The sequence below is a fragment of the Ambystoma mexicanum genome, chromosome 11 (genome assembly GCF_040938575.1).
Source record: "Ambystoma mexicanum isolate Mex_15411 chromosome 11, UKY_AmexF1_1, whole genome shotgun sequence".
Classification (NCBI taxonomy): Eukaryota; Metazoa; Chordata; class Amphibia; order Caudata; family Ambystomatidae; genus Ambystoma; species Ambystoma mexicanum.
Genome location: NC_090934.1, coordinates 1,016,983,643 through 1,016,998,191, shown reverse-complemented (window position 1 = coordinate 1,016,998,191; position 14,549 = coordinate 1,016,983,643). Strand labels below are relative to the sequence as shown.

The 14,549-nt window shown below is 45.6% G+C and overlaps 1 protein-coding gene across 1 annotated transcript; it reads left to right on the top strand.

Annotated features, from left to right (window-relative positions):
- The first annotated feature begins 9,605 nt into the window (after positions 1–9,605).
- Positions 9,606–11,075, top strand: LOC138505100 (lamina-associated polypeptide 2, isoforms alpha/zeta-like). Its single transcript, XM_069625410.1, has one exon. The coding sequence runs from the start codon at positions 9,606–9,608 to the stop codon at positions 11,073–11,075; it is 1,470 nt and encodes a 489-aa protein (XP_069481511.1).
- The last annotated feature ends 3,474 nt before the right edge of the window (positions 11,076–14,549 follow it).

Sequence of the window (14,549 nt, the reverse complement as noted above, 5' to 3'; positions counted from 1 at the left end):
AACCAGACAGGAAGTTGCAAATGCAATCATTCTTACGTTTGGCAGAATAATATCCAAAGTTTATTCAAAATTTCATGGACAGCCATTGCAACATGAAAAACCTGTTTGAAACAGATGAGCGGTTTGCTTTGTCTTATGTTTAACCATGTGTGTTTGAGGATGTCAAGAAGGCAGCAAACAATGTCAACACCCATAACGTTTTTACTGCTGCAGCAAAAACATATTTGACTTTGGACGTATAGGGAAGGCATGGTATCAAACAGTGAAGACAGACACAAGTGATCACAGTTAAAGGGTGTTTATTGAACTTCAATGGGTTGGTAGAAGGCCTATCTAAACCTAAATCTAAAGATGGGAGCAAGCTATAACCATCAAATAATAATGCAGTCCAAGCGGAGTCTGTCAAAATAAAAGCGCATACACTAATAAACCTATTGCCTATCCTTACTTCTAAATACAAAATGGTGTGGGATAACAATGAATGCCAAAGAAAAGTGTTCAAGAAACGATATGTCAGGATAGTTGAGCAGTTGGCTTCCCTTTCCCACGTTTTCAGGCTGGGACAAGGCGGCACTTGCAAGCTTTGCACACACTATGGCTTCTTGGCCACGAGGCAACAGTTTAACACATAGGCATCAGGGCCTTCCGCCGAAATCTATCTCGCAATGAGAGTCTCTTATTGCAGACGGCCTGATGTAACAAACAAAACACAAAAATTCCTTTCCTTTGTCAGGGTTTTCACTTTCACAAGTTCAAGACTGGCCTCCGTCCTTTGGGCAAGCACCACAGGTCCCCCTCGTCCAGACTCAGACTTCTTTTCTACGATATTCACAATTTGGTCTCCCTCGTTTGGGCTCGGACCATGGATCCCCATCGTCTGGTCTCTGATCCTCTTTTGCACAATGTTCACAAATTGGTCTCCCTCGGGTGGGCTCGGACCATGGATCCCCCTCGTCCAAGCTCAGATCCCTTTTGATACCAGAATCAAAGACTTTCGAATGTGCAATGGGTTTTGCTTAAACTGTTGCAGGACCCCTTCGATTCACTTCACTTAATTTACACTTCAAAACGATCTTCTACTTTCATTTCTTTTATCAGGACACCGTACAGAGTCCTTCAACTGAGCACATTCGAAGTGCCAGACCACTCTGTCAATGGTATCCTATCTTGCCTTCTAATGTTCAAATATTCACCAGCAAATTTTTAGCTTCACTCGTAACTTTCATCACACGCGTTTAACAATGTTTGTTCCGGCGCTCATTTTACAATATTACTGGTTGCAACCTTGACTTCAACACAGACCTGTCTGGTATTGGTCTCCCCAACTCACCGTCTGTGTTGGTCTCTGTCGCTTCTTTGTTCTTGGAGCCAAGGATGACACCACAGTGTCTGCTGCTCCTCCCCGCCTAGGTCAGTTGCGCAGGAGTAACCTCGGTATCTCTGACACACAATGCAGGATTCTTCAGCCTATTTTCCTGGTCTTACGTTTTATGCATTGAAGGATACTTGAAAGTAACAGCCTCCTGCATTAAAGGTCAAGGGTGTTGTCATCCTCACAGACCTCTCATGCCTGGCCGTCTTTCAACCCTCATTCAGCTGCTGCCTCGAAACTGCTGTACCTTTGTGTGTTTTGCCTTGCTCAGAGTGTGCTCTCATGCTGCGCCTTTTATCCATGTGGGGAAGTGTAATGGAAGTCAGGTGTGAGTGATTGTCGACAATTGCCTGACCTCGCCTGACCATAGTATTGGGACATGTCAGGTACACGGCTCGGGTGTGAGTCTGTTTTCTCCCAGAGCAGGCTGTCAGTGTAAAAATTTTCATGCAGGAAAAGGAGGCCAGGGGGTTGAGTTTCTAAATATCCCATCGAGTAGGATCGGGTAAAGGTATAGGGAAGAGAGGGATACTGTGTCTCACCATCTGGTGTCCCAGTCCAACTCCCTGAGGACTCTTCACCCAGGTGATCCTCCCGCACTGGTTCACCCCAGGGTCTAGATACAAAGGCGATGGCCGTGCCCTGGCCACCTGAGCAAGATCTATGGGGACTAGAGGGTGATACACCTTCTGGTTTCTCACACACCCTTCCCCTATGCAATGTTGCCGCATCTGTTTCACAGGGAAACCAGGAAAGGAAATCGATATTCCCTTGGTCTTTGCCTTTACGGTGGTCCACAGTTAAACAGAAGAGTTGCAGGGCTAAGAACCATCGCATGACTCGAGAGTTAGTCCTTTCATTGGCATATCCATATTAAAGGTGAATGGTCTGTGACAAGGGTGAACTTCCTCCCCAACAGGTAGTATCTTAGATGGGTTATTTCCCATTTGATGGCAAGGGCCTCTAACTCCAATAGGGAATAGTTATTTTCACGAGGGAAGAGATTTCAACTAGTGAATAGGATAGGATGCTCTAATCCATCACAAAGTTGTGATAAAACTGCTCCTTACCCTGTGAGAGAGGCATCCGTTTGTAACACAAACTGCTTTGAAAAATGTACTGTTTAGGATTAGGTTCTGGCACAATGTTTGTTTTAAGTGGTTGTAGCATATGTCATCCTCACAGTCCAATGGAGTTTTTGGGGTTCAGCATTCTTTAATTTGTCGGTTAATCTAGCTATTTTATCAGAAAAATTTGGAATGAAAGTAGGGTAGTAACCAATCAATCCTAGAAACGCCCTGAGGTCTCACTTATTCTCAGGCTTGGGGATATCTAAGACGGCTTTCTCTTTTCCTCGTTGAGGCTGGACACTGCCCTTCCCTACAAAGAAGTTGAGGTATCTCACGGCTGATTGGGCCAGCTTACATTTGGATGGATTGGCAGTTAAGCCGGCTTCTCTGAGGGTTCTCATGATGGTATATAGGTGGAAGAGATGGTCTTCCCAAGTCTTGCTGTAAATTAGTTTGTTGTCAATATAAGCCTCATAGAAATCGGAATAGGGCTGTAATATCCTGTCCATAAGCCGTTGGAAAGTGGCTGAGGCCCCATGTAGGCCAAAAGGGGCACTTTAAACTGCAACAGTCCTAGGGGCGTTGTGAAAGCTCTCTTTTCTTTATAGGTACATATACAGGGACCTGCCAATATCCCTTGGTCTAGTCTAAGGTCAATAAAAAGACAGCACTTCCTAGTTTATCAATGAATTCATCAATGCGCGGAATGGGATAGGCATCGAAGGCGGAGATGGCCTATCCCATGCCTGAAGTGTATGCAAAACTGCCAGGAATGATTTGGTTTGGTTACCAATACAATAGCGGAGGAATATGGGCTGGAAGAAGGCTTGAAAATGTTTGCCTTCAGCATCTTTTTAACTTCCTCTACCACTATTTGTTTTCGGGCTTCTGGGAGTCAGTAGGGTTTTAAATGGTCGACTTTTCCCTTTGGAGTTCTGATATAATGTTAAGAACCATGTACTCTCCCTGGTTTTTCGCAGAATGCATTGGGGAATTTCATGACCAGGTTGTTTAAGCCTTCTTGCTTCTGTCTAGAAAGCCCTTGGGGAATATGTTCTGTGTTGTCTATCTCCTCCAGTATTAAACAAGACAATATCGAGGTGGAGGCAGTGGAAGGATTTTCTTTCCACTCCTTTAAGAGATTTACATGATTTTTATCAGGTTGGGTATTTTATATGTACAGGTCCCTGTTTGCTTTAGTACCTCGTATAGCCCATGTCACTTTGAGGCAAGTTTATTTTCAAAGGTAGGTAAGAGGACTAATACCTTTTGTCCTACTGAAAGGATTCTTAAATGTACTTTACTTTCTTGTCATAGGTGGACTTTCTTTTGTTGGCCCTGAGCTTTTTCCATGTGAGTGTAGACTAGATTTTCGAACAAGGTTCTTACACTCTCGTAATCGGGTAGCTGTTTGTGAAAGGGGAATAGGTGCATCATACCTTTCTTCCCAGGTCTCCCGGAGCATGTCTAAGACATCTCTTGGTTCTCTACCATAAAGTAGTTCAAAAGGAGAGAAACCGGTGGACGCCTGAGGGGTTTTCCTCACTGCAAATAGGGACCATGGGATCATGTTATCCCAGTCCTTTACATCCTGATCTACCAATTTTCTCAAAACCATCGTAAGGGTTTTATTGAATCTCTCGACCAAGCCATCCATTTGGAGGTGGTAAACAGAGGTTCTTAAAGTGGAGATATGTAGTAATTCCTTAACTTCAGTCATCAGTTTGCTCATAAAATTAGATCCATGATCCGTTACAATTCCCTTGGGGAGACCAACCCTAGAAAAGAATGGTAAAAGGTGTTTTAAAATCTGTTGGGTTGTATTGTTCCACATAGGGAACGTCTCTGGTTATCGGGTAGCGTAATCAATGATCACGAGGACATATGTATTACCCAGTCTAGAGGTTTCCAACAGCCCAATGAGGTCCATCCCAATTCAGGAGAAAGGGGCTTCGATGATTGGTAAGAGGTTCAGAGGGGCAGTGGATATGTGGATTGGTTTTCAGGCATATTTCACATGTTCTTTATGTCCGCATGGATACCAGGCAAGTAGAACTTCCCACTGATATGAGTCTGGCTCTTGGATTGTCCTAAAAATCCCCCTGTCAAATGAGAATATGCAATCCCAGGTGATCCTACCGCACTGATCCACCCCCAGGGTCTGGATCCAAAGGTAATGGCTGTGCCCTGCCCACCTGAGAAAGAGATCTGTGGGGACTAGCGGGTGAGACACCTTCTGGTTTCTCACAGATGTTAGTCAATACTGTCCGAACTTAACAACTGACAGTCTTTGCTTCAAGGGTACTGAGGGATGCTGATTAAAAGCATAAAGTAAGTGAATTGAAGCATTATCATTGTGCTGATCTGTCACAGACTTAAACAATGTGCTTAAGGACATGAAGTTCATGATTTACACAGACCATAAACCCTTGACACAATTATTGGCAACCAAACAGTTTTGTACAGCCACCCCCTACATACCATTATGGATGCTAGATGTTTTGGAATTTCATTTTAAAGATGATTATAAGATTGGGGAACTTTCTTGCATTCCACCAGGGCTATCCGCACTTTGGGGATCGAGAGTATGAAGAGTTGGTGAAAGATATCATCACTGTCAATGTTTGCTCATCAGTTGATGCCCAGGAGCAGATAGATGCGATGATCTCATTTGAGAAAGCAAATGTGTTAAAGGATGGTTTGATGCGAGGATCATGGACCACGGTGAAGAAACTACCTGGGTATGACATGGTGTTAAATGAGTTGTCGGATGGCCAGAAGGGCATAATGTGAGGTGAGAGGTTGGTCCCAGCTGTCTATTAGGGGAAGTGGTTCGTCAACCTGGTCCATAACAGTCATGATTGTAAGGAGCTTGACTAAATTGCTGAGGAAATTATATTTATGGTCAAAAATTGATGCAGATCTAAACATGGTGGTGCAAGGCTGAATGAAGTGTAGATTGAGTGGTAAGTGGAAATTCACATGTGTAACTCCATTGATTCCTATGGAAATTTCCCATCAGAGTGATTGAAGATGGTGCACTACATTATGAGGGCCATTTACTCACTCAGCAAAAGGGTGGTATACATTATAGATCTGGTGTATTACATCTCAAAATGGGAGGAGTATGAGATTATGGAGGAGGAGATAACTAGACATGTGATCAAGGCTTTGGCTGCAGTATTTTCATGAAAATGTCCAGCAGAGTAGATTGTTATTGATAAGGTGGTGCAGTTTTGCTCAAGTCAGATGTTCACGTTCCTGACAGAGGCGTCAATAGAGCACAGGTCTTGGATTGTACAAAGCTATTCGACAAACAGCTCTTTTGGAAAGGATTAACTGCTTCCTTAAAGATTGTCTCAAAGTGGCGGTTGTGAATGGACTAGATTGGCAAGTGGTAGCCAATGAGGCTGTGAATGTGTATAGGTTGACCTACCTTTCAGTGAGAGAGACAGCAACTTTCGTATTGATGAGAGGAAGGTGTATCCTGTGACAAATCTCAGGATGTTGTCTCCCTTTTACAAGGAGGAGCCCCCTCTAAAAAGCCTGAAGAAACTATTGTAGGAAATGATTTTGCCCGGTTTCGCAAATTGTTGATTGAAGTCCTCCAGGACCCACTGAATATTCCCCCTTTGTTACTTGGGAAGAAGAGGGACGTTTTGAAGCCCTTCAGAAACAATGGGTGGATCCTTTGACTTTTAGGGAAAGGTATGTGAAGAATCCCTTGGTTTCGTCACTTCTCCACCACAGGGCAACCCTTCCCATGGAGACAGGGAGTTGAGGCCACAACCTGATAGTCTCCCTGGGGTTGGTGGTTAGCAGGTTCCCATTGTAGAGGATCCCCTTCGTGTGAGAAGGGAAGACTATCAAGGGAGAATTTTTATTTTATTTATTTGAATTTATAAAGCATGCAACGGCTCTGAGGCATTGTGGCGCTGTTACAGAAGATTCAAGCAGGGTTCACTTAAGGTGCATACAGAGATAACATTATGGTACAGAATAACAACAGCGCTGTGACATTGTACAGACATTTACAAGATAAGGAATGGTGAGTTCCAGCGGTTACAAAGAAACTGCCTGAAGGAGGTGCTTGGTTTTCAGTGCTTTGCGGAAGACAGTGAGGGAGGTTTCCTTCCTGATTGGGAGTGGCAGGGCGTTCCAGTTTTTGAGAGCTAGCACAGGAAAGCTTGTTCCTCTGACTTTGGCTCTTTTAAAGGTAGGGACCGTGAGCTGGTGGGAGTATCGGGCCCACTTTGGTCTAAGTGAGTTTTTCCAGTGAATGTTTTCTGACAGGTACAGGGGTGCAGAGTTGGATAGGCATCCATTGGTGATAGTGAGGATCTTGAAGAGAATTCACTCTTTAACTGGGAGCCAGTGGGCATCTCGTCTGGCCTCGGAGATGTGCTCCCTCCTAGGAATACTTAGTGCCGCTCTGAGGGCATTGTTTTGTGTGATTTGCAGTTTATTCTGGTTTTTCAATGAGGTGCTTATGAACAGTATGTTACAGTAGTCCAACTGTGCACCTATGGTGGCTCTGGCAATGGTAAGGCAGTTTTTTTCAGACAGGTATGATTTGACTGCATTAATGATTTTGGTCGTAAGTGCAGCTGATAAGGAGATGGCGCTGACTTGACGTTTCATTGAGAGGGAGTCAAGGGGTACGCCCAGAGTTTTAACCGCAGCAGAGGCTGTGATTACGGGATACTCAATGCTGAAGGAGCTTTATTGGCTGTCGAGTTTGTTAAACATTTCCTTAGGACCTACCAGTAGGATTTCTGTTTTGTCTCCATTGAGACACAAACCATTGGCCGCCATCCAGGCCTGGATGAGGGCATAGGTTTCACTGAGGGTGGCTGCATCTTGTTCATAGGAGCTGGTGAGGGGGAGAATGACTTGAGTATCATCGGCATAGTTTGTAAATGCTATGCCGTGCTCATCTAGATCATTGAAGAGGGGTAAGGTGAAAATGTTGTAGAGGGTAGGCGAGGTACATGAGCCCTGTGGGACTCCGCAGTGGATGGGGGATGGGACAGTACAGGCCGGATCCAAGAAGACTCTCATAGCCCTACCTTCCAGGAAGGAGGTGATCCAGGCCGTGGCTTCCTGGGAAAAATGGGCAGCTTCTCTGAGGTGTCTACTGAGATCTTGTGGTCCACTAGATCGAACACTGCAGACATGTCAAGGAGAAAGAGCAGCGCAGGCTTGCCTTTGTCCATTTTTTCCTGTAGTTGGTTCTTAAGGTCAAGTAATGCTGACTAGGTACCATGACGTGGACGGAATCTAGATTGTCTTTTCCCCAAGATATTGTTGGTTTCTAGATAGTTCTGTATTTGCAAATATGCAGGCTTTATCTGGAATTTTTAGCAAGAAAGGCATGGGGCCTCATTCCGAGGCTGGAGCTATCCATGGAGTAAAGAGCACCATGGTAAGCAACCATGGAGCTATTTACTCCATGGAAATCCGGCATGGTGAATGGAGTAATTACCGGTCCATTCCAAGGTTGGAGGGACCGGTAAGTCCCCATTCACCATACCGGTTCCCCATCCCCATTCCTGCCCCCATAGGGCTCAATGGGAATGGGGAAGGAGTAAATTACGGCACCGTAAATTACAGTGCCGTAATTTACTCCAAGGTCCCTTTGCGGGTTGGATTTTTAACGCCTGCTAAAAGCAGGCGTTAAATGCCAACCCGCAAAAGGGAACTCGGAATATGGTGGTAAGTGTTAACGGTCACCGTTGCCATTAACGGTGACCGTTAACCCTTACCTCCAGCCTCGGAATGAGGCCCATGGTCATAATGGGCCTGTAATGATTGGGTGAGTCAGGATCAAGGGAAGGTTTTTTTTAGCAGCGGTCTAACCCATGAGGATGCATTGATAAATGCTGTGAGAAAAGGGGCTAGTGAGTCTGCACACTCTTTTATGAGGTTGGCTGGGCAGATATCGCCTTTACACAGAGAAGCCTTAATATGTTTCATAATAGTCATGACTTCTGATTCGGTCACTTCTCTGAAGGCAAAGGTCTCTGTTCTGTTATCCTGAGTGACGGCTGGCGCCAAGGACACCGTAGCTTTGGGCAAGGCATTGTTTTGGGAGTTGATTTTATTCTGGAGGGTGTTTATTTTGTTATACATGGCAGTTTGAATATTATTGCACCATGCTTCATCTTTCACTGTTTTCTATGTGTTCGTTGGGGGTACGGCCAATTTTCTGAACACTGCAACCAGCTCTTTTAACGCAGATTTGGCATTAGAGATTCTGAGATTGCAGGCTGAGGATTTTGCAAACGTGATGGCTTTTTTGTATTGTTTGGCAATAGTTCTAAAGGCCTCTAGTGTGGAGTCAGTTGGACAGGACTGCCATTTAGTGAAAACCAAGCGCTTAATGCACCTTATGTCACTTAACTCTATGGTAAACCATGACTTGGAGTGTTTATTGGTTTTGGCTTCTTTTCTCTGTAATCGGGCAACAGCTTCTATTGCTTCGAATGGATTGTATCCTCCCACGTATTCCTCATCTTAGATATTTGTATCTTCAGCTTTACTGCTTCAGAATAATTTTTCCACACCAGGGGGTGCTGTACTCGAGGTCGCAGTGTTGATGTCCCTCGAGGGCTGCCATTGAGCGCCAAAGTCATCTGCAGTATAAAGGGCTCGAGCCGCGCCCTTTGGCTTCAGTTCTGTTTTTCCAACAAAGCTTTCACTTCGTGTGTATGAAAACGGCGCTTCAGTTCAACAATGTCTTCATCATCTAACCCGTCTACCCCCAAAACTGGTTTTAAAAAGTGCTAGAAATGCAGGAACAAAATGTCAATTACTGACCTCCATCGAGTTTGCCTCTGGTGCTTGGGTCCGGTCCAACGAGTGGACGAATGCGGTTACTGTCAAGCCATGACCAACAAAGCTCTCAAGGAACAAAGAGGTAAATTGGTAGTGGGGGAGGAATCCTCCAAGTCCGCTTCGAGAAAAAAGAAAAACTCAGTTGAGTCTAGTAAATCCCAATGTAAATCGAAGAAATCTAGGTCAAGGAGTCAGACTCGTAAATCTTCGTCCTCTTCTTCAAAAAAGGCAAAGAAGAGGTGTCACTGATCTCCCTCTTCTTCTTCTTCGTCATCGTCTGATACTGTAGTTATCGAATGTCCCTCAAAGCACGATTCCCCTAAGAAATGGGGGGCCCTCAGAGCCACGATGATGCAAATTTTGAGTACGCAGCCCAGACCCCCTCGAATAAATCGCATGAAGGCCATGCCCCGGCTCACTCGAAGAGTGACAGAGGGAGGTCAGAGACTAGATGCTCTAAATCCGGTGAAAAATCGCTGAGGGTATCGTCGAGGGAAACCTCTGCCACACCTCACAAGAAGAGCAAAGCACCGGTGCATAAATCGGGCACAACATCAGACAAAAAAGCATCAGGTACCAAACCACCATCGAAATCTGTGTCGAAGGTCTCATCAACGCATCTGTCGAAGACCTACTCGACGCCAGTGTCGAGGACAGCGTCGACAGTTACCTCAACATCGCTTACATATAAAGCTCCTTCGACTGTGTCGATGCCTGCGTCGATGGCTTTGTCGCCTTTGCCGAGGTCAACGCTGATTCTGGAGCCCAATCGACACCTTTGTCGAAGCCAAGATCTATTCCTTCACAAGCCACGGGTAACATTTTTCACCCTGTGCCTACCTAGACTAGACTTTTTCAAGTCTATGGCTTCTACTTACGAAGAACAATCTTCTGAGGAGGATATTTCCCCTGCTGGGGTAAAATATGGTACAAGGGAAGTTCCTGAGGAACTAATTGATCCTCACTCCAAAATAGCTGACCTCTATGAATGTCTGCAAACAGCTAGTGGTCTAGATACATCTCCTGAATTGGATTTTGATAAACCCGACCCTGCTGACCATGCAGAATTGGGAAATAGGAACCTTATGAATAGGGTGGTAGAATTCATGGGGTGGAATAGAAATTCCACCGTTTATGAGCAAGACGACATGAGAGACATTCTCAGTGGAGGTCCTCCAAAGGATCCTGTCCTTCCTTTTCACACTGCCCTCCAGAAAAAGGTTATGGCCGCATGGGAAACCCCAGATTCTGGACCAGCGGTAAATAAAAAATGTTCAGGAAAATACAGACCCTCTTCTTCTGACCCCGAATACTTAACTAAACATCCTAATCCTGAGAGTTTAGTAGTCAAGGCAGCCACTTCCACTAGACAATCGGCATACACTTCAATTCTAACAGATAGGGATGATGAAAAAATGGATGCCTGGTCTCGCAAGATTTTCTCTTCGAGCAGCTTGGCCTTAAAGTCTACAACTGTGACTTGCACCCTTGCAAGATTCACATACACCCTGTGGGATTGTATTACTGCAGCGGCTGAACATTTTCCTGAGGGCGAGGAGCGAGACGGTTTCCTTGCAATTGTGAAAGATGGAAAGGAGGCTATGGAGGAATGCCTTCAATCAGGACTAGACACTGCTGACAGCATCAGCAGGTCCATGGCTTCTAGCACCGTGCTACGCAGATTTGCCTGGCTGAGAAAGTCGAGTTTCGTACCGAAAGTGCAGGCCAGAGTTCTCAATATGCCATTTGACGGCTTGAGGTTGTTCGGCAGCAAGGCAGATGAAAGTTTGAAGTAGCTGCAGACCTCTAAGGAGTTGGTTAAGTCATTTAGCGCCTCCATACGACAACCTCACCAACACTCCTACTCAGGATCATCTTCCTGGAGGGGACGTCTTTTTTGTTTTTATTCCTCATTTGGAAGAGGAAGAGGACAGGCCAGTCAAAGAGGACAAAGGAAATGTCCTCGTGGTGGACGAGGAAAGAGTGCTAGATCAGTCCCAGCAGCTGCATCTGTCCCCTCAGCCGCTGCTACAGCCGCTGCAAAGCCACTCTGAGGCCTTGACCCACAAGATCCCGGTGGGAGGCAGGATCTCTCAGCATCTGAAAGAATGGCGGGGCACTACTTCAGATGCTTGGGAACTGGAGACAGTAGCCCAGGGTTACTGCCTTCCCTTTCAAAAAAGGGCTCAGGATCATCCAACGGGATACAACTCTGTCAAAATTCCAGATCCGCTCCTGTTGCAGGAAATGTTGACCCTGCTAGAGAAAGGTGCAATTGAACATGTACCTGTAGCGGAGAGGAACAAGAGTTGGTATTCCCCATACTTTCCCATCCCAAAAAAGGACGGAGGATTGAAACCCATCTTGGACTTAAGAAACTTGAACAAGTTCCTCAGGAAGGACAAGTTCAAGATGGTAACCCTTTCTCAGATCCTTCAGGCTCTCCAACACCAAGACTGGCTGGTATCATTGGACCTTCAGGAGGCTTACTTTCATGTGCCGATCCATCTCAAGCACAGGAAGTACCTGAGGTTCGCGATTGGCAATTCTCACTATCAGTTTAGAGTTCTGCCATTCAGGTTGACCTCCGCCCTGAGGGTTTTCACCAAGCTTATGACGGTAGTGGCAGCGAGCCTCAGGAGACGTGAGATTCATGTCTACCCTTACCTGGACGATTGGTTAATCAGGGCACATTCACCCGAACAAGCCCAGGAACATCTGAACATGGTCTGCTACTTCCCACACAGACTGGGCTTCTCCCTCAATTACAAGACGTCAAATATGATACCATTCCAAAGACTCCAATTCATCAGAGCAGTCCTGGATAAATCTTCTGGCAAAGCCTTGCCTCCTGAGGTGAGAGCTCATCACATTCTGCAGATGGTAACAAAGTTCCAGAGTGCTCAGCATCTACCGGCCTTCGATTTTCTGAGGTTACTCGGTCTCATGGTATCCTTAATTTTTCTGGTGCCAGAGGCCAGATTGAGAATGAGATCTTTTCCATGGGCCCTCAAGGGTCCCGATTTTTGGGGGATATGTCAGATCTTTTGCAAGTTCCGGCCAGTGTGGCTCAAGATCTTCTATGGTGGGCTTGCAAGGAAAATGTCCTCAAGGGAGAATCTTTTTGGCAACCATGGCCGGAGATAAAGTAGTGATGGACGCCTCACTCACGAGGTGGTGAGCCCACACCAACGGTCTGAAAATCAGCGGTCGTTGGTCTCCATCGGAGATTCCCTGGGATTCCTCATGTAATCAGGAGGTTGAAAAAGTTCAGGAAGGCCATGACCCTAATTGCCCCGGATTGGGCTAGGAGGACGTGGTACTCGGACCTTCTGGACATGTCCATCTGCCCTCCAATACATCTTCCACAAAGAGAGGATCTTCTCTCACAGGAGGAAGGTTGGGTTCTCAATCCAGAGGTCAAAACAGTCAGCTTTCACGCATGGTTTCTGAGAGGCTGAGATATAAGGATTGGGACCTCCCGGATGATGTAATGGAGATTTTACTTTCAGCCAGAAGGCCAGCAACAAAATCCTTGTACCGGTGTCGTTGGAACAAGTTCAGTAACTGGTGCAAGGATAAGAATGTGGACCCATTCCTATGTAATACACCTATGATACTTTCTTTCCTCTTACATTTGGCCAATCTGGGGCTTCATGTTGGCACAATAAAAGGATATCTGGAAGCGCTGTCTATTTTTAAGCGTTCATCAGAAGAAGTGTCTTACTTCAAGATACCTTTGATTATCCAGTTCCTGAAAGGTCTCACTAATGTGTTCCGTCAAGTCCCATTTCAGGTACCCGTGTGGGATTTAAATTTAGTTCCTTTCATGTATTCCATTTGAGCCCTCACACTCTTGTCCGCTAAGGCTCCTTACTTTAAAGACAACCCTTATAGTGGCAATTACATCAGCCTGCAGGATGAGTGAGTTGCAGGCTCTCTCTTGTAAGCCTCCTTACACCATCTTTCATAAGGACAAGATCATTCTTAGGGTCAAACCCTTGTTTTTACCTAAAATAGTCTCTGACTTTCATCTGTCACATAAAATCACTCTGCCTTCTTTTTATCCACCTCCTCATGCCAGTAAGGAGGAAGAAAGACTGCACAGACTGGACCCCAAAAGGGCTCTCTGTTTTTATATAGCTAGATCGGCAACATTTCGGTGACCAACTTTTTGTTGGATATACTGGACATAAATTGGGCCTAGCAGTGACTAAACAGACATTATCCAGATGGATAATTTTGGCAATTACGGAATGCTACAGATTGGCTGGAAAAGAGCCTCCAGATGGGCTAAGGGCTCACTCAACTAGGGCCATGGCAACTTCCACAGCTCTCCAGAGGGGTGTCCCGGTACAAGATATTTGTGCAGCGGCCACCTGGCCGTCTATGCACACTTTCATGAAACACTATTCTCTGGATTCTACCTCATCACAAGGAGGTCTGTTTGCTAAGGCCGTTCTTCACACGGTCCATGATTAGTATTATCTAATACTCCCTCTTACAAATTTATACTGCTTTGGGAGCCTATCTAAGATGAGGAATACGTGGGAGGACAAAATCCATTCGAAGAACAAGTTACTTACCAACTGTAACGTTCTTTCGATTGGATGTTCCTCCCACGTATTGCTCATTGACCCTCCCAGCCTACCCTGCCATACAGTTTACGTCAATTGCTCTCCGAATTCCTTGAAAGCTTAAGGTCTAAAGAATTCCTAGTGAACTACTCAGCTGAGTATATCGTAAAAACAGAACTGAAAGCAACGGGTGCGGCTCGAGCCCTTCATACTGTAGATGACGTTGAAGCCCGACAGCAGCCCTCGAGGGACATCAACACTCGAGCACAGCACCCCCTGGTGTGGACATTTTTTTCCCAAGCAGCAAAGCTGAAGATACGAATATCTAAGATGAGGAATACGTGGGAGGACACAATCCATTCGAAAGAACGTTACAGTTGGTAAGTAACTTGTTCTTCTTTAAAAGTGGTGTTGTAGAGTTCTACCAGTTCCAACGGGTTGTTGGAGATGGGGGGTCTTAAGGCTCGGGCCTCTAGAAATGGCAGGAACCTATCTTTGGTAAGGAGACGTGAAGATCTGGCCATGGCCGAGGGAACAGGTGAGGTAGGTTTAGTGAAGTTTCTAGTAGGGATATGGAAGTGTAAGAGGTAATGATCGGTCCATGGGCGTGGGGTATTAGAGCTGATGTCTGCTGCGCAGTTGTGATCAGCAATCCTCTAATATTCAACCTTTTGTGTGCGTTGGACGGTGACT